This window comes from Salvelinus namaycush, chromosome 15 (assembly GCF_016432855.1).
Source record: "Salvelinus namaycush isolate Seneca chromosome 15, SaNama_1.0, whole genome shotgun sequence".
NCBI lineage: Eukaryota > Metazoa > Chordata > Actinopteri > Salmoniformes > Salmonidae > Salvelinus > Salvelinus namaycush.
The window spans coordinates 4,853,674-4,874,662 of NC_052321.1; the positions used below are offsets into that span (position 1 = coordinate 4,853,674).

Genomic DNA, 20,989 nt, shown 5'->3' on the forward strand with positions numbered 1-20,989 from the left:
TCACGCGCAGGCCTCGTTCACGCGCAGGCCTCGTTCACGCGCAGGCCTCGTTCACGCGCAGGCCTCGTTCACGCGCAGGCCTCGTTCACGCACAGGCCTCGTTCACGCACAGGCCTTGTTCACTTGCTAGTCGGAACCAGGGAACTGACATTTCTAACTGGTTGTAGTTATATGCGTTCAACCAGTTAGCAAGTTTTTTGCCAGAATATCCTTGGTCCGCCTAGCGTGAACGCCGCAATACACACACATGGTCCTGCGTTTAAAAGGTCCAATGCAGCAGTCTTTAAATATCAAATCATTTCTGGTTAACAATTACATTACCGTAATAGATTTCCATTGAAAATGGGCAACAAAAATTGTTTTTTTAGAAACAACAAAAAATTGGCACGCAATATTTTTGCTCGGACTGAGTGAGTTTGTGAAGTGGAAAACTGAAAACTACAGTAGCTGTTATTGACAGAGAGGTTTGGAACTCTCTTTGTTATTGGTCTGTTAACCAATTTACCGCATGGTGATGTCACCATGGAAAGCCAAAACCCCCGCCCATACAAACCTGCTGATTTAGGTCATGTGTAGATTGTAGGAAATAACACCGATAAAACATATTCACACTTTTACAGTGTTCGTGTTAGTTTCATCAACTGTTATACGATATGATACAAAACACAGGGGAAAAAATGAATTTTGACACCACTGGGCCTTTAAAGAAAGTAGGGCCCTGTAAAATCTGCCTTGCAGATGGCATCACGGAATCCAGACGTTTTAAAATGGAATTCAACAATATTCAAACATTTCTTGAATGTATTTTATTTGCCCAAGTTAATAAGGATCGGCGTTCCGTCAACGGGACAGGTGTAAATCATTCAGCGTGTTATATCAAGATCGCAGATTTTAGAGTAACAACAAATGTCGGTACATAGAAGTGTCTTATATCGTCTGAAAGCTTAAATTCTTGTTAATATAACTGCACTGTCCAATTTACAGTAGCTATTACTGCGGAAAAATGCCATGCTATAGTTTGAGAGCTCCTAACAAAACACTTTTTTTCACTGCGATTCGTTTGATAAATTCACCGCTGAAGGTGAAATGTGTACTTAAATCAGAGCAAGATTTCAGAATGTATCATCCAAAGGGTCCCAGAGATAACATGAAGTGTCATTTTGTTAGATAAAGTCCTTTTTCATATTCTAAAAAAGTCCATATAGCACGATGGATTTTTGTATTTCCACTCGTTCAATTTGCAAAGAAAGGAATCTGTGGAAATCTCAGCCTAAACATGGTAAAAACATACTACAATGTAGCCAATGCCTACCTGGCAGAATGATCTCACGATTATGTACATCAATCCAATCGCCATTTTGTTTCGTAAACTCTGCATCACATGAGCGCTACAGAAACACTGCGAACCAAACAAAGGTCTCTGGCTGTTCTTAGATTTTTCCCAGGCCTCAAAAGTGGTTTTAAGCTTTGTTGTGGACTTAGAACATCACATGTTATTTTCCTGTTAAAAAAAGGTGTGATTTTGAGAGAGCGAAAACTGTGAAAAATGGAAACCTTTGGAAAAACTCAACAAAATTTGGGAAAATAAAACAGAATCAAGCGAAGGAGAATGCAGATTTTTATAGGGAGCTAAGGATGCTCTCAGCAAGCCTCCACAGGCTGGGACAGACAAGATCACACAGATTTAAAAACAAGTTTAAACAGTAAAACCAGGGTCATGTTCAGTAGGGCACAACGTGGCAAAAAATGATTAGAACTTATTGGACACTGTTCAGCTAGTATCTCAGTGCTCCATGGAACTTTTAAATACATGTATCAACAGCATGTGTATGTGTGCAGCGTGTTTCATTAGAGTTGGGTTCCTGTGGGTTGTGGGGGGGTTTCTCGGGGTCTGTGTCTCCCAGGAATGGACAGGCCTTGTCAGCTGGGGTGTCCGCTGAGCGCCTGTCAGAAAATACACATCTCAGCTGGAGAGACGTTCACATGCAAGAGTCCACTGTGTCTCTATTGAATATATTTCTTGGTCCAGGACTCTCTGAGTAGCAGGTCACAATACCCACTGGACACAAACTGGTTGAAATATGTTGTTTATACACAAAACAAAATTATTAAATGTAATGAGGATGAATCGATGTGGAAAACTAATCGAATTTGCAAAAAAGTCATCAATGTAAAGATTTTTTCTTAGAGGTTTAATCCGAAATGAAATGACCTGATTCACATTTAGTTTGATTTCATGTAGATTTCACGTTAGTTGACAACTCAATTAAATGTAAATACAAATTTGATGTATAACTGGTGTCTATAACTGGAGTGGGACGAGAGAGGTGGGGAGGGAGAGGGAAGGGGGGAGTGGGACGAAAGAGGTGGGGAGGGAGAGGGAAGGGGGGAGTGGGATGAAAGAGGTGGGGAGGGAGAGGGAAGGGAGAGGGGGTAAATAGTTAACCTAAAATAAGAAATGATGTAACACTGAGATATACAAACACTGACACACACACACACACTGACACATACACACACTGACACACACACACTGACACACACACACACACTGATACACACACACTGACACACACACATACTGACACATACACACACTGACACACACACACTGACACACACACACACTGATACACACACACTGACACATACACACACAGACACACACACTGACACATACACACACTGATACACACACACTGACACATACACACACAGACACACACACTGACACATACACACACTGACACACACACTGACAGACACACACACTGACACACACACACACACACTCACTGACAGACACACACACACTGACAGACACACACACACTGACACACACACACACTGACACATACACACACAGACACACACACTGACACATACACACACTGACACACACACTGACAGACACACACACACTGACACACACACCAGCTTTCTGAACTCTTGCGTGTAGGTCATAGCATTTCATGTCAGCTGCTGTTGACAAACTGAAGAGAGATTGACCACTTCAAGTGTGTAACACTCACACTCAAACACACACCATTTAGCTCCACAGTAGCAAGCAGGGTATGTTTATGGCTACATGTATGTGTGTTAGTGTGTGCGCAACTTGTGCATTTTGGGTGTGTGTGTGTGTGTGTCAAAGGTCTCTTACCTTCTGAAGCATGATGACCAGGCCAAGGGGAGGTGAAGCCTGGGCTGTCTGTCACAGTCCTCCAGCGAATCAGGGAGCGGCACACCGCTGGTCTCCGGTAGCAACAGACACAGTCCCGCCCCAACAATGGGGCCACTCCCATAAAGAATCATAGCGGTCAATGGGATGGTTTCTCCTCTAGGACTGACCACCGCATTGAGGATACACCCCACCCTGTAACACAGACACACCAAGCCCACACACTTCTGTCTGAAACACACACACACACACAGTCAGGATACACCCCACCCTGTAACACAGACACACCAAGCTCACACACTTCTGTCTGAAACACACACACACACACACACAGTCAGGATACACCCCACCCTGTAACACAGACACACCAAGCCCACACACTTCTGTCTGAAACACACACACACACACACACACACACACACACACACACACAGTCAGGATACACCCCACCCTGTAACACAGACACACCAAGCCCACACACTTCTGTCTGAAACACACACACACACACACACAGTCAGGATACAGCCTGCCCGTACAACTCAAACATACACATATTGCACAAACAGAGATACACACACATCATGTATTACTCAAGCATGGAGATAAGCTGGCATTTGAGCCAGGCGAGCGTGTGAGGGCAATAGATTAGTGCTGCGTGTCTGCTGGGTTTGAGATAGGAACTAGTCCTGTCAGGGGTCAGGACACAGACACACTCCGTACCTGATGAGCGTAGGGAAGAGCTCGATGCCGTAGAGTAATGAGACAAACACAGTGGTCTGCATACACAGCTTCCCCACCAGGGCCAGAGTCATCACCAACCCTGGAACATCTACACACACAGTGGTGGATCACTGGAGGTGTGTCTGCCTGTGCATGTGTATGCTTGTGTCTGTGCATGTGCATGCTTGTGTCTGTGCCTGTGTATGCTTGTGTCTGTGCATGTGTATGCTTGTGTCTGTGCATGCTTGTGTCTGTGCCTGTGTATGCTTGTGTCTGTGCCTGTGTATGCTTGTGTCTGTGCCTGTGTATGCTTGTGTCTGTGCATGTGCATGTGTTTACCGTAGAAGCGTGATGCAAGCAGGGACAGCAGGCAGAAGGAGCCACTGAGGAGCAGGGACAGCATGCTGATTGGGCGTCTGCCACAGCGGGCCAATAGGAATGGGACGAGCAAGCAGGGTGTCTCTGATAGGCCGCTGAAGAACTGAGCCAGGAAGACATCCACCCCGAAACGCCCGACATTCAGACAGATACCGTAGTACGTCAGGGCTGATGCTAGCCTAACACACACGCATACACAGTGGGGAGAGACAGCATCAGAGACAGTGGGGAGAGATAGCATCAGAGACAGCATCATACACAGGGAGGAGAGACAGCATCATACACAGGGCGGAGAGACAGCATCATACACAGGGTGGAGAGACAGCATCATACACAGGGTGGAGACAGCATCAGCCACAGGACAGAGAGACAGCATCATACACAGGGCGGAGAGACAGCATCAGACACAGGGCGGAGAGACAGCATCATACACAGGGCGGAGAGACAGCATCAGACACAGGGCGGAGAGACAGCATCAGACACAGGGCGGAGAGACAGCATCATACACAGGGCGGCGAGACAGCATCAGACACAGGGCGGAGAGACAGCATCAGACACAGGGTGGAGAGACAGCATCATACACAGGGAGGAGAGACAGCATCATACACAGGGCGGAGAGACAGCATCATACACAGGGTGGAGAGACAGCATCATACACAGGGCGGAGAGACAGCATCATACACAGGACGGAGAGACAGCACCAGACACAGGGCAGAGAGACAGCATCATACACAGGGCGGAGAGACAGCATCAGACACAGGGCAGAGAGACAGCATCATACACGGGGCGGAGAGACAGCATCATACACAGGGCGGAGAGACAGCATCATACACAGGACGGAGAGACAGCACCAGACACAGGGCAGAGAGACAGCATCATACACAGGGCGGAGAGACAGCATCAGACACAGGGCGGAGAGACAGCATCATACACAGGGCGGAGAGACAGCATCAGACACAGGGCGGAGAGACAGCATCAGACACATGGCAGAGAGACAGCATCAGACACATGGCAGAGAGACAGCATCAGACACAGGGCGGCAAGACAGCATCCGCCACATGGCAGAGAGACAGCATCAGACACATGGCAGAGAGACAGCATCAGACACAGGGCGGAGAGACAGCATCAGACACAGGGCGGAGAGACAGCATCAGACACAGGGCGGAGAGACAGCATCAGACACAGGGCGGAGAGACAGCATCAGACACATGGCAGAGAGACAGCATCAGACACATGGCAGAGAGACAGCATCAGACACAGGGCGGCGAGACAGCATCAGACACATGGCAGAGAGACAGCATCAGACACATGGCAGAGAGACAGCATCAGACACAGGGCGGAGAGACAGCATCATACACAGGGCGGAGAGACAGCATCAGACACAGGGCGGCGAGACAGCATCCGCCACATGGCAGAGAGACAGCATCAGACACATGGCAGAGAGACAGCATCAGACACAGGGCGGAGAGACAGCATCAGACACAGGGCGGAGAGACAGCATCAGACACAGGGCGGAGAGACAGCATCAGACACAGGGCGGAGAGACAGCATCAGACACATGGCAGAGAGACAGCATCAGACACAGGGCGGAGAGACAGCATCAGACACATGGCAGAGAGACAGCATCAGACACATGGCAGAGAGACAGCATCAGACACAGGGCGGCGAGACAGCATCAGACACAGGGCAGAGAGACAGCATCAGACACATGGCAGAGAGACAGCATCAGACACAGGGCGGAGAGACAGCATCATACACAGGGAGGAGAGACAGCATCAGACACAGGGCGGAGAGACAGCATCAGACACAGGGCGAAGAGACAGCATCAGACACAGGGCGGAGAGACAGCATCAGACACAGGGCGGAGAGACAGCATCAGACACAGGGCGGAGAGACAGCATCAGACAAATGCTGTAGAACAAATGGAGTACAGCGGTAGAACGTGACAACCTCTCAACAAAGTTGTTGTTGTTTTATCTCTGTACTCCAGCACTTTGGATTTGAAATGATACAATGACTATGAGGTTAAAGTCCACTGTCAGCTTTAATTTGAGGGTATTTTCATCGTCATTGTGTGCTAGGAATATGGGACCATATACTAAACTTTGGACACTTTTTAATACACAGAAGTGAATTGGTCCCAATACTTTCCGTCTCCTAAAATGGAGGGACTGTGTACAAAAAGTGCTGTAATGTCTAAACAGTTCACCAAATATGGATGAAAATACCTTCAAATTAAAGCTGACAGTCTGCACTTTAACATCAGTCATTGTATCATTTCAAATCCAAAGTGCTGGTGTTACGGTCCCATAAGACAAACTATAAATGAAAATAACTGACAACCAAAACAAAACGGAATCAGGTGGATTTTAGGAGGGGTTCTCAAAGACACTCCTGGGGGTGTCCACCGAAAAGTTGACTAGCAACAAGAGTCTGGGTCCTAAAAGACACCCACCATGAATGCCCATTAAATTTTCCCCATAAAACACAAACCAAAATAAACCCCTACAAACCAACTTTGAATATGGAGCTAAAAGAAAGTGGGGCAAACCAAAAAGGGGAGAACACAAGATTAAAGGCTTTGTTTTTATCACACTCAAAAAGGAAGCGCTAAACCGTGGTCAAGCACTTCCAACATCTCTCAAGAACCAACTGGAGCAGTGGGCCACTCTTAGATATCACCTGGGCTAGCACAGGTGATACACCTTCCCACTAACGAGATGGACAAGCCGGCACAGGTGATACACCTTCCCACTAACGAGATGGACAAGCCGACACAGGTGATACACCTTCCCACTAACGAGATGGACAAGCCGACACAGGTGATACACCTTCCCACTAACGAGATGGACAAGCCGACACAGGTGATACACCTTCCCACTAACGAGATGGACAAGCCAACACAGGTGATACACCTTCTCACTAACGAGATGGACAAGCCGACACAGGTGATACACCTTCCCACTAACGAGATGGACAAGCCGACACAGGTGATACACCTTCCCACTAACGAGATGGACAAGCCGACACAGGTGATACACCTTCCCACTAACGAGATGGACAAGCCGACACAGGTGATACACCTTCCCACTAACGAGATGGACAAGCCGGCACAGGTGATACACCTTCCCACTAACGAGATGGACAAGCCAACACAGGTGATACACCTTCTCACTAACGAGATGGACAAGCCGACACAGGTGATACACCTTCCCACTAACGAGATGGACAAGCCGACACAGGTGATACACCTTCCCACTAACGAGATGGACAAGCCGACACAGGTGATACACCTTCCCACTAACGAGATGGACAAGCCGACACAGGTGATACACCTTCCCACTAACGAGATGGACAAGCCGGCACAGGTGATACACCTTCCCACTAACGAGATAGACAAGCCGACACAGGTGATACACCTTCCCACTAACGAGATGGACAAGCCGACACAGGTGATACACCTTCCCACTAACGAGATGGACAAGCCGGCACAGGTGATACACCTTCCCACTAACGAGATGGACAAGCCGACACAGGTGTAACACCTATTTACTAACGAGGTGACACCAATTGGTCCGCCCTACGTGATAACGCTCTACCTCCAAATAGAAATGGAATAACCTGTATCACTGGAGTACAGAGCTAAAACAATACTTTTGGTGCTCACTGTACACACAGACTGACCCACCCAATGTAACTCATGATGACCAGGCGCAGTAGAATGGTGGGACTTCTCATGTGTCCGCAGTGAGAAAGTGTGTTTCCCTCCTGGGTTAGCGTGTCTGCCTTTGCGATGTGTGTGCCAGTCTCCAGTGTGTGTGTCTCATTGTCAGGTGTGTCTGTGTCCAGGGGGACTTGTTGCAGGTCCTTCTCCTCTGTGCCCAACAGCTGCAACAGAAACACACACACACAGACAACAAACACACACACACAGACCTGAGTTGAGCCTAGGAACACTGATATAGTACAGACATACATTTGTTTGTGTGTGTGTGTGTGTGTGTGTGTGTGTGTGTGTGTGTGTGTGTGTGTGTGTGTGTGTGTGTGTGTGTGTGTGTGTGTGTGTGTGTGTGTGTGTGTGTGTGTGTGTGTGTGTGTGTGTGTGTGTGTGTGTACCAGGTCTAGACAGCGTTTGTCCTCAGGACTGTGTCTCCTGTACTCCTCCAGAGTGTCTGTCCTCTTCTTCAGGAACAACCAGTGAGGAGACTCAGGAATGGAGCTGAGAGGGGGAGATTCATGGCTGAGAAGGGGGAGATTCATGGCTGAGAAGGGGGAGATTCATGGCTGAGAAGGGGGAGATTCATGGCTGAGAGGGGGAGATTCATGGCTGAGAAGGGGGAGATTCATGGCTGAGAAGGGGGAGATTAATGGCTGAGAGGGGGGAGATTCATGGCTGAGAAGGGGGAGATTCATGGCTGAGAAGGGGGGGATTCATGGCTGAGAAGGGGGAGATTCATTGCTGAGAGGGGGAGATTCATGGCTGAGAAGGGGGAGATTCATGGCTGAGAAGGGGGAGATTAATGGCTGAGAGGGGGGAGATTCATGGCTGAGAAGGGGGAGATTCATGGCTGAGAAGGGGGAGATTCATGGCTGAGAAGGGGGAGATTCATGGCTGAGAGGGTGGGGGGATTCATGGCTGAGAAGGGGGAGATTCATGGCTGAGAAGGGGGAGATTCATTGCTGAGACGGGGGAGATTCATGGCTGAGAAGGGGGAGATTCATTGCTGAGAAGGGGGAGATTCATGGCTGAGAGGGGGAGATTCATGGCTGAGAAGGGGGAGATTCATGGCTGAGAAGGTGGAGATTCATGGCTGAGAGGGGGGAGATTCATGGCTGAGAGGGGGAGATTCATGGCTGAGAGGGTGGGGGGATTCATGGCTGAGAAGGGGGAGATTCATGGCTGAGAAGGGGGAGATTCATTGCTGAGAAGGGGGAGATTCATGGCTGAGAAGGGGGAGATTCATTGCTGAAGGGGAGATTAATGGCTGAGAAGGGGGAGATTCATGGCTGAGAAGGGGGAGATTCATTGCTGAAGGGGAGATTCATGGCATTTCACTACAGGTTCACTCACACTCTCTCACCTGGTTTCAGGGGAGACTTAGGGTTGTGTGTGTTACTCACTAGTAGAGTGGCAGACAGAGGATCTGTGGTACGGCCAGTGCCAGGTGTAGCTGTGTCCAGGTGTGTGTTACTCACTAGTAGAGTGGCAGACAGAGGATCTGTGGTACGGCCAGTGCCAGGTGTAGCTGTGTCCAGGTGTGTGTTACTCACTAGTAGAGTGGCAGACAGAGGATCTGTGGTACGGTCAGTGCCAGGTGTATTTGTGTCCAGGTGTGTGTTACTCACTAGTAGAGTGGCAGACAGAGAATCTGTGGTATCGCCAGTGCCAGGTGTAGCTGTGTCCAGGTGTGTGTAAGGTACGCCAGCGGTGCCAGGGCCATCATACCCAGACTGAAGGAGAAGGACAGGAGTGCTGGGGGCCAGATACGATACCTGGGAAGACTCCATTCCACACCTACACACACACACACACACACACACACACACACACACACACACACACACACACACACACACACACACACACACACACACACACACACACACAATTAAATCCATGCACACAGCCGTATGTCACGATGCACACACAGTTACGGAAGGGTAGATGTAAATAAAAAAAGTGCTTCTACACCTGCATTACTTGCTGTTTGGGGTTTTAGGCTGGGTTTCTGTACAGCACTTTGAGATATCAGCTGATGTAAGAAGGGCTTTATAAATACATTTGATTTGATTTGATGTGTGTGTGTGTGTGTTTTCCTTACCCAGGCTGAAGCTGCAGATATTGATGCAGCAACAGGACACCCCGGCCATACAGCGAAGGGTGAGGAAGAGGATGGCTTGAGGAAGGATGGCCGGGAGCAGAGCAGTCACAGCATGGACACACACACACACCAGCAGTACCACTCGCTTACCGTACCTAGTCACACACACACAGACACACACACACACACACACACCTTCCATGTGTTACAGTGTATCATTTACTGTGTGTGTGTGTGTGTGTGTGTGTGTGTGTGTGTGTGTGTGTGTGTGTGTGTGTGTGTGTGTGTGTGTGTGTGTGTGTGTGTGTGTGTGTGTGTGTGTGTGTGTGTGTGTGTGTGTGTGTGTGTGTGTGTGTGTGTGTGTGTGTGTGTGTATACAGTGTGTGTATACAGTGTGTGTATATACAGTTGAAGTCGGAAGTTTACATACACCTTACCAAATACATTTTAACTAAGTTTTTCACTTCAATTCCTGACATTTAATCCTAGTAAAAATGTCCTGTCTTAAGTCAGTTAGGATCACCACTTTATTTTTAGAATGTGAAATGTCAGAATAATAGTAGAGAGAATGATTTATTTCAGCTTTTATTTATTTCATCACATTCCCAGTGGGTCAGAAGTTTACATACACTCAATTAGTATTTGGTAGCATTGCCTTTCAATTGTTTACCTTGGGTCAAACGTTTCGGGTAGCCTTCCACAAGCTTCCCACAATAAGTTGGGTGAATTTTGACCCATTCCTCCTGACAGAGCTGGTGTAACGGAGTCAGGTTTGTAGGCCTCCTTGCTCACACACGCTTTTTCAGTTCTGCTCACACATTTTCTATAGGATTGAGGTCAGGGCTTTGTGATGTCCACTCCAATACCTTGACTTTGTTGTCCTTAAGCCATTTTGCCACAACTTTGGAAGTATGCTTGGGGTCATTGTCAATCAATCAATCAAGTTTATTTCATATAGCCCTTCGTACATCAGCTAATATCTCGAAGTGCTGTACAGAAACCCAGCCTAAAACCCCAAACAGCAAGCAATGCAGGTGTAGAAGCACGGTGGCTAGGAAAAACTCCCTAGAAAGGCCAAAACCTAGGAAGAAACCTAGAGAGGAACCAGGCTATGAGGGGTGGCCAGTCCTCTTCTGGCTGTGCCGGGTGGAGATTATAACAGAACATGGCCAAGATGTTCAAAATGTTCATAAATGACAAGCATGGTCAAATAATAATCATGAATAAATGTCAGTTGGCTTTTCATAGCCGATAATTAAGAGTTGAAAACAGCAGGTCTGGGACAGGTAGGGGTTCCATAACCGCAGGCAGAACAGTTGAAACTGGGAATTGTCCATTTGGAAGACCCATTCGCGACCAATCTTTAACTTCCTGACTGATGTCTTGAGATGTTGCTTCAATATATCCACATCATTTTCCTGCCTCATGATGCCATCTATTTTGTGAAGTGCACCAGTCCCTCCTGCAGCAAAGCACCCCCACAACATGATGCTGCCACCCCATGCTTCACGGTTGGGATGGTGTTTTTCGGCTTGCAAGCCTCCCCCTTTTTCCTCCAAACATTAAGATGGTCTTTATGGCCAAACAGTTCTATTTTTGTTTCATCAGACCAGAGGACATTTCCCCAAAAAGTACGATCTTTGTCCCCATGTGCAGATGCAAACCGTAGTCTGGCTTTTTTATGGCGGTTTTGGAGCAGTGGCTTCATCCTTGCTGAGCGGCCTTTCAGGTTATGTAGATATAGGACTCGTTTGACTGTGGATATAGATACTTTTGTACCTGTTTCCTCCAGCATCTTCACAGGGTCCTTTGCTGTTGTTCTGGGATTGATTTGCACTTTTCGCACCAAAGTACGTTCGTCTCTAGGAGACAGAACGCGTCTCCTTCCTGAGCGGTTTGACGGCTGCGTGGTCCCATGGTGTTTATACTTGCGTACTATTGTTTGTACAGATGAACGTGGTACCTTCAGGCGTTTGGAAATTGCTCCCAAGGATGAACCAGACTTGTGGATGTCTACAATTTTTTGTCTGAGGTCTTGGCTGAATTCTTTTGATTTTCCCATGATGTCAAACAAAGAGGCACTGACGTTGAAGGTAGGCCTTGAAATACATCCACAGGTACACCTCCAATTGACCTAAATTATGTAAATTAGCCTATCAGAAGCTTCTAAAGCCATGACATCATTTTCTGGAATTTTCCAAGCTGTTTACTTAGCGTATGTAAACTTCTGACCCACTGGAATTGTGATACAGTGAATTATAAATGAAATAATCTGTCTGTAAACAGTTGTTGGAAAAATTACTTGTGTCATGCACAAAGTAGATGTGTCCTAACCGACTTGCCAAAACTATAGTTTGTTAACAAGAAATTTGTGGAGTGGTTGAAAAACGAGTTTTAATGACTCCACCCTAAGTGTATGTAAACTTTCGACTTCAACTGTATATATACTGTGTGTGTGTGTATGTACAGTGTATGTATGTCACCTGTCAGAGAGAGCTCCTCCAAAGAGAGATCCCAGCAGAAGGCCAGTCATGTACATGGTCTGACTGTAGGACAAGACCACTGGATCCATACACACTGCGCCCTGTAACACAAACACACAGATGTTTGTGCTAGATAATGTTCTAGTAATCTAGTTGCACCACTAAATATTTATTGCCACACACCTGATAATGAAATCTGTTGTTTTACAGGTTCAGCCATAGTAGTACTCAGGGTCAGCCATAGTAGTACTCAGGGTCAGCCATAGTCGTACTCAGGGTCAGCCATAGTAGTACTCAGGGTCAGCCATAGTAGTAATCAGGGTCAGCCATAGTAGTACTCAGGGTCAGCCATAGTAGTACTCAGGGTCAGCCATAGTAGTACTCAGGGTCAGCCATAGTAGTACTCAGGGTCAGCCATAGTACTACTCAGGGTCAGCCATAGTAGTACTCAGGGTCAGCCATAATACTACTCAGGGTCAGCCATAGTAGTACTCAGGGTCAGCCATAGTAGTACCCAGGGTCAGCCATAGTAGTACTCAGGGTCAGCCATAGTAGTACTCAGGGTCAGCCATAGTAGTACTCAGGGTCAGCCATAGTAGTACTCAGGGTCAGCCATAGTAGTACCCAGGGTCAGCCATAGTAGTAATCAGGGTCAGCCATAGTAGTACTCAGGGTCAGCCATAGTAGTACTCAGGTTCAGCCATGTAGTAATCGGGGTCAGCCATAGTAGTACTCAGGATCAGCCATAGTAATACTCAGGATCAGCCATAGTAGTACTCAGGGTCAGCCATGGTAGTACTCAGGGTCAGCCATAGTAGTACTCCGGTTCAGCCATAGTAGTAATCAGGGTCAGCCATAGTAGTACCCAGGGTCAGCCATAGTAGTACTCAGGGTCAGCCATAGTAGTACTCAGGGTCAGCCATAGTAGTAATCAGGGTCAGCCATAGTAGTACCCAGGGTCAGCCATAGTAGTAATCGGGTTCAGCCATAGTAGTACCCAGGGTCAGCCATAGTAGTAATCAGGGTCAGCCATAGTAGTACCCAGGGTCAGCCATAGTAGTAATCGGGTTCAGCCATAGTAGTACCCAGGGTCAGCCATAGTAGTACCCAGGGTCAGCCATAGTAGTACCCAGGGTCAGCCATAGTAGTACTCATGTTTAGCCATAGTAGTACTCAGGTTCAGGTGCATATTATTAGTAGATTTGGATAGAAAACACTCTGAAGTTTCTAAAACTGTTTGAATGATGTCTGTGTGTATAACAGAACTCATATGGCAGGCAAAAACCCTAGGATTTTTTTTTTTGGTCACAGTCCATTCAAATGCTTGTCTATGGGATATTCAAAGGAATTCCTCCCAGATTGCAGTTCCTATGGCTTCCACTAGATGTCAACAGTCTTTAGAAAGGGTTTCAGGCTGGTTTTTGAAAAATTGATTAGTAGTTGTAGTTTTTCAAGGTGGCTCTCATTTGGACTGTAGTCTTGTGGCGCACGTGGATGAGGGCGCGCACCTTGTTATTTATCTCCGGAATTGAACATACTACATTCCGTGTTAAATTGTATAATTTATTTACATATTAAGGTACCTGAGGATTGATTAGAAACGTTGTTTGACTTGTTTGGACAAAGTTTATTGGTAACTTTTCGGATTCTTTTGCCTGCATGTTGAACGAGTGGAACGCGTGGATTACTGAATCAAACGCGCCAAATAAACTGACTTTTTTGGGATATAAAGGACTTTATCAAACAAAACGACAATTTGTTGTGTAGCTGGGACCCTTTGGATTGCAAACAGAGGAAGATCTTCAAAAGTAAATGATTTATTTTATCGCTATTTCTGATTTTTGTGACGCCTCTGCTGGTTTGGAAAATGTTTTTAATGCTGGTGTATGCGGGTCGCTGTCCTCAGTTAATCGCATGGTATGTTTTCGCCGTAAAGCCTTTTTGAAATGTGACAAAGTGGTTGGATTAACAAGAAGTTAAACATACAGTCCGTGGAATACAGTCCGGGAAACTGTGCTGCCTGTCGGGCTTCGTTCAGGGCTTAAATGCCCCAAGACCTCTTGGCTCAAAGTAAGGAACATTTAACTTGCTAACATTCTAACTTATAAAACTGATAATGAGCTCCAAGCACAAATGAAAGCATGACGTTAGTGTGAAACGTACCATCTCTTAGTGTAGCAATCAGTGAAAAGGTATGTTCTGATGCACCGTGGGCTCTATCGTCAATGCATCCACACTTATTTATAGACTTTATCTCATGATCTCGACAAAACAACTTCTGTTATGTTGATAATGATCATGAGATAAACAAGGGATTTTTTTTCTCTCTTCATTATGTCCTCTCTGGACCAGACCCAGCTGCTATCGCATTCGTGTCAATGGGAGACACTACTGGTTAGGTAAACCGGTCTGGAACGGAGGATTGTTTTCAATTGTAAAAAGCCTAAGCGAACTATCTTCATTGTCTAGGCCCCTTGCTTTTTCAATCTTTACTAATGACATGCCACTGGCCTTAAGTAAAGCCAGTGTGTCTATGTATGCGGATGACTCAACGCTATACACGTCAGCTACTACAGCGACTGAAATCACTGCAACACTTAAGAGCTGCAGTTAGTTTCAGAGTGGGTGGCAAGGAATAAGTTAGTCCTAAATATTTCTAAAACTAAAAGCATTATATTTGGAACCAATCATTCACTAAACCCTAAACCTCAACTAAATCTTGTAATAAATAATGTGGAAATTGAGCAAGTTGAGGGGACTAAACTGCTTGGAGTAACCCTGGATGGTAAACTGTCGTGGTCAAAACATATTGATACAACAGTAGCTAAAATGGGGAGAAGTATGTCTATAATAAAGCGATGCTCTGCCTTCTTATCAACACTATCAACAAGGCAGGTCCTACAGGCCCTAGTTTTGTGGCACCTGGACTACTGTTCAGTCGTTTGGTCAGGTGCCACAAAAAAGAACTTAGGAAAATTGCAACTGGCTCAGAACAGGGCAGCATGTCTGGCCCTTGAATGTAGACAGAGAGCTAATATTAATAATATGCATGTCAATCTCTCCTGGCTCAAAGTGGAGGAGCGATTGACTTCATCACTACTTTTATTTATGAGAGGTATTGACATGCTGAATGCACCGAGCTGTCTGTCTAAACTACTTGCACACAGCTCACATACCCATGCATACCCCTCAAGACATGCCACAAGAGGTCTCTTCACAGTCCCCAAGTCCAGAACAGACTATGGGAGGCACACAGTACTACATAGAGCCATGACTACATGGAACTTTATTCCACATCAGGTAACTGATGCAGCAGTAGAATCAGATTTAAAACCAGATAAAAATACACCTTATGGAACAGCGGGGACTGTGAAGAGACACACACAGGCACAGACACACATACACATGATAAGACACACACTCTACACACACGTACACATGGATGTTGTATTGTAGATATGTGATAGTGGAGTAGTGGCCTGAGGGAACATACTAAATGTATTGTAGATATGTGATAGTGGAGTAGTGGCCTGAGGGAACATACTAAATGTATTGTAGATATGTGATAGTGGAGTAGTGGCCTGAGGGAACACACTAAATGTATTGCAGATATGTGATAGTGGAGTAGTGGCCTGAGGGAACATACTAAATGTATTGTAGATATGTGATAGTGGAGTAGTGGCCTGAGGGAACATACTAAATGTATTGTAGATATGTGATAGTGGAGTAGTGGCCTGAGGGAACACACTAAATGTATTGTAGATATGTGATAGTGGAGTAGTGGCCTGAGGGAACATACTAAATGTATTGTAGATATGTGATAGTGGAGTAGTGGCCTGAGGGAACACACTAAATGTATTGTAGATATGTGATAGTGGAGTAGTGGCCTAAGGGAACATACTAAATGTATTGTAGATATGTGATAGTGGAGTAGTGGCCTGAGGGAACATACTAAATGTATTGTAGATATGTGATAGTGGAGTTGTGGCCTGAGGGAACACACTAAATGTATTGTAGATATGTGATAGTGGAGTAGTGGCCTGAGGGAACATACTAAATGTATTGTAGATATGTGATAGTGGAGTAGTGGCCTGAGGGAACATACTAAATGTATTGTAGATATGTGATAGTGGAGTAGTGGCCTGAGGGAACATACTAAATGTATTGTAGATATGTGATAGTGGAGTAGTGGCCTGAGGGAACACAATAAATGTATTGTAGATATGTGATAGTGGAGTAGTGGCCTGAGGGAACACACTAAATGTATTGTAGATATGTGATAGTGGAGTAGTGGCCTGAGGGAACATACTAAATGTATTGTAGATATGTGATAGTGGAGTAGTGGCATGAGGGAACATACTAAATGTATTGTAGATATGTGATAGTGGAGTAGTGGCCTGAGGGAACACAATAAATGTATTGTAGATATGTGATAGTGGAGTAGTGGCCTGAGGGAACACACTAAATGTATTGTAGATATGTGATAGTGGAGTAGTGGCCTGAGGGAACACACTAAATGTATTGTAGATATGTGATAGTGGAGTAGTGGCCTGAGGGAACATACTAAATGTATTGTAGATATGTGATAGTGGAGTAGTGGCCTGAGGGAACATACTAAATGTATTGTAGATATGTGATAGTGGAGTAGTGGCCTGAGGGAACATACTAAATGTATTGCAGATATGTGATAGTGGAGTAGTGGCCTGAGGGAACATACTAAATGTATTGTAGATATGTGATAGTGGAGTAGTGGCCTGAGGGAACACACTAAATGTATTGTAGATATGTGATAGTGGAGTAGTGGCCTGAGGGAACATACTAAATGTATTGCAGATATGTGATAGTGGAGTAGTGGCCTGAGGGAACATACTAAATGTATTGCAGATATGTGATAGTGGAGTAGTGGCCTGAGGGAACATACTAAATGTATTGCAGATATGTGATAGTGGAGTAGTGGCCTGAGGGAACATACTAAATGTATTGTAGATATGTGATAGTGGAGTAGTGGCCTGAGGGAACATACTAAATGTATTGTAGATATGTGATAGTGGAGTAGTGGCCTGAGGGAACACACTAAATGTATTGTAGATATGTGATAGTGGAGTAGTGGCCTGAGGGAACATACTAAATGTATTGGGTAAAATGTTATGACATCTCATCAACAATGTATACAACGGCCTTAATGTTGCTGGATCCTTAATAAATACAAATACATATTTCATACATTACATATTTCATATATTACATATTTCATATATTACATATTTCATCCACCAGCGCAGCCACGTGGACAATAAAACAAATCAATAAATCATGACACAGAGTTGGGGGTCTTCGTTTCATTTGTAATAAACGTTGAATGTAATATTGACCCCTGTACCAGTAAACATGAAAAATAAATAAATAGGAGGCAGGTTCAATTAGAACTATTCAGAGACGCCCCCCCCCCCCCCCCCCCCCCCCTTTGCCAATTATGTTGAAACTATAATTACTGTATTTAATTCCAGGCTTTTCATTACATGTTTACTCACATTATCTCTCTCCGTGTCGTTCCCCCGCGTGATCTCATCCTGTGTCGGTAACAATACCGATATTAGTGACACGTTCATCTCGCGCACGTCCCCCGTAGTGTGGTTCTGTTTGCGCGCACTACTAGAAGAGACATCATCTCCTCCGGTTCGACTCTTGGCCGGTAACTGACTGGGGACGTTAGCGCACGAGGAGGCTGCTCTGCTGACAGTGAAGACGTCGAGGAAGAAAATAAACGCCGTGAAGAAGAATATGAGAGCGAGCCGCAAGTACACCGCGAGCTGCAATGGAGCCATAGGACTCTTCTCTTTCACTCTCTCTCTCTCTGCTCACCGCCTAACTCACCAGACAGCGGAGGTGAAGGGACCCGTAAACTCATGGAACTCCCGTCAAGTCTTCTTAGCGCAAGAAGTACTGTAAAAGCAAAGTCTAATCATTACAAATCGTGACAAAGTGGTCAGGGGTGAATAAATACCTAACCCACAGTCCTCTGCATTATACTTCCTCCCTATTGCCTGGGGGTCGAGCTTACCTAGAGCTTACCTAAACCTAGAAATTCTATAGAACTACTTTACCACTTCTCTCTCCCCTCTCTTCTCTCTCCATTCCTTCTCTCTCCATTCCTTCTCTCTATCCCTCCTTTCTTCTCTCTCCATTCCTTCTCTCTCCCCTCTCTTTTCTCTCCATTCCTTCTCTCTTCTCTCCATTCCTTCTCTCTATCCCTCCTCTCTTCTCTCTCCATTCCTTCTCTCTCTCCTCTCTTTTCTCTCCATTCCTTCTCTCTCCCCTCTCTTTTCTCTCCATTCATTCTCTCTCCCCTCTCTTTTCTCTCAATTCCTTCTCTCTATCCCTCCTCTCTTCTCTCTCTATGCCTTCTCTCTCAAAACAGTTAGCATATTTCCCCAAAACCCCACAGACATCTTGGAAAATGAAACACACCAATCAAAATCATGTACTCCCTGCTCAAAATGAAACTCTGCTTACAAATGAGACACACATCATATGAATATAACTTAGTGACAACTGAGATCACACTAATGGGACATATTCAAAACACTACTATCAGAACCTATTTCAATGTAAAGACTTATACTGTAAATTGTTTGTGTGTATTCAAATAAAAAAATGTACGTTTTATATTTCAACGTGACTCATTACATGACAGCATACTGTAAACACACATACAGTAAAATTGCAAACATACAGTAAATATATATTGGAATATGCAAAGGAAGACAAATAGGCCTATTTGTACTACTGTACTGTATGTTAGATCAATAAAACTGTCAAAATACAGTAGTATCTAAATCATAAGTCAAGAAACAAATACTCCATTACGAAAACAAAATCAGTAATCTCTGTTGTTTTGGTCCAGCCACAGATTTTCATCAACATCACAGGCAATATATTCTGGAAGCAGTTGTCATGGAAGCAGTTGCGGAGGACCTGAGCAGCCCAATGGGAAACGTACGTTGTCCCAAATTAGAACATTTGCTGCTCAGGATCACCTGGACGTCTCTGGCTGAAAAAGATGGTCACGTAAGGCGTTCAGGAGAGGGTGGCATGGCGGTGGAGGATCCCATTGTGGCTCATAGCTGTGCATATGGTGACATTTCCCCCCCCCCGCGCTGGCCTGGTACCTCACTCTGATGTGATGAAAGATGGCAGGGTTTTCAATCATCTGTTGTTGGATTTCCCGCAGTCTTATGGCATTATGTTCAACTACCATTTGCACAATGGCAGCTTTCCTGTTCGTGGTGGTCGTCTTTCAGTTATAGTACCGTTTTTCTGCTGAGTGTTTAAACACTAGCAGTGATTCTTGAAGCACTATCTCCGAAACCATTAACACTTGTAGTCAATGCATTTACCAAGTGTTGCCAAACTGAATGCACCTTCTCTGCTTTACACTCAGTTTGTCATTTTATAACACACTTTTTGCAAATCTGTAAACACAACTCACTGCTTTACACTCAGTTTGCAATTTAATAACACACTTCTAGCAAAACTGTAAACATTGGTCTCTACATTGCTACACTATTTCGCCAATTGCCTGTCCACATTGACACGTGAAAAGCCTTTTAGATAATGAGTTCACTTACAAATCAGAGCTTGAGCACTATACATAGGTAACAGGTAAACATTTGGTTTGGACAACAATGGTGGCCAATATTGGACAGAGAGTAAGAGGGGTGAGAACTAGAGGAGGAGGAAGAGGAGGACGAAGAGGAGGAAGAGGAGGAGGAAGAGGAGGATGAAGATGAGGAAGAGGAAGAGGAGGAAGAGGAGGAAGGGGAGGACAAGGAGGAGGTGAAGAAGTAAGAGGAAGAGGAGAAGTAAGAGGAGGAAGAAGAGGATGAAGAGGAGGAGGAAGAGGAGGAGGAGGAAGATGAGGAAGAGGAGGAAAAGAAGGAGGAAGAGGAGGAGGAGGAAGAGGAGGACGAGGAGGAAGATGAGGAGGAAGAGGAGGACGAGGAGGAGGTGAAGAAGGAAGAGGAGGAGGAGGAGGAGGAGAAGAAAGAGGTGAAGTAGGGCGGGAGAGAAGGAGAGGACGGGGAAGAGGAAAAGGAAGGGGAGTCAGGGACACAATAACTGATGAAATCAGAGCGACTGGTTGACCATGTTGTCAACCACGGGATGAGCATGAGGGAGGCTGGGCAACGGGTTCAACCAAATCTGAGCCGCTATACTGTTGCAGGTATCATCAGGATATTTAGAAATGAGAACCGGTAAGTAACTGTAGTCTTACTGGTACAGTATTATGTACTGTACTTTCATAATGAGATGGATCTATGGCCAGACCCACAAAGAAGACGAGATGTAGCCAACATTTTTTTCAGTTCTTTTTTTTTTCTAGCACAAATGTTTTGGTTTTTCTTCTA

The 20,989-nt window shown here is 45.5% G+C and overlaps 2 protein-coding genes across 2 annotated transcripts in view; both read right to left on the reverse strand.

Moving 5' to 3' along the window:
- LOC120059732 (E3 ubiquitin-protein ligase TRIM9-like) overlaps positions 1-20,989 on the reverse strand; it is a 1,105,060-nt gene that overhangs the window by 854,197 nt on the left and 229,874 nt on the right. The gene's annotated exons all lie outside the window — the stretch shown is intronic.
- Positions 1,606-18,749, reverse strand: LOC120060130 (solute carrier family 22 member 13). Its single transcript, XM_039009231.1, has 10 exons — positions 18,113-18,749; positions 12,582-12,682; positions 10,099-10,253; positions 9,623-9,791; positions 8,393-8,495; positions 7,965-8,164; positions 4,238-4,455; positions 3,899-4,007; positions 3,161-3,409; positions 1,606-1,944 (listed from the first exon to the last, which is right to left on the reverse strand). Exons 1-10 carry the CDS (start codon positions 18,404-18,406, stop codon positions 1,803-1,805), a joined length of 1,740 nt encoding a protein of 579 aa, XP_038865159.1. The 5' UTR covers positions 18,407-18,749; the 3' UTR covers positions 1,606-1,802.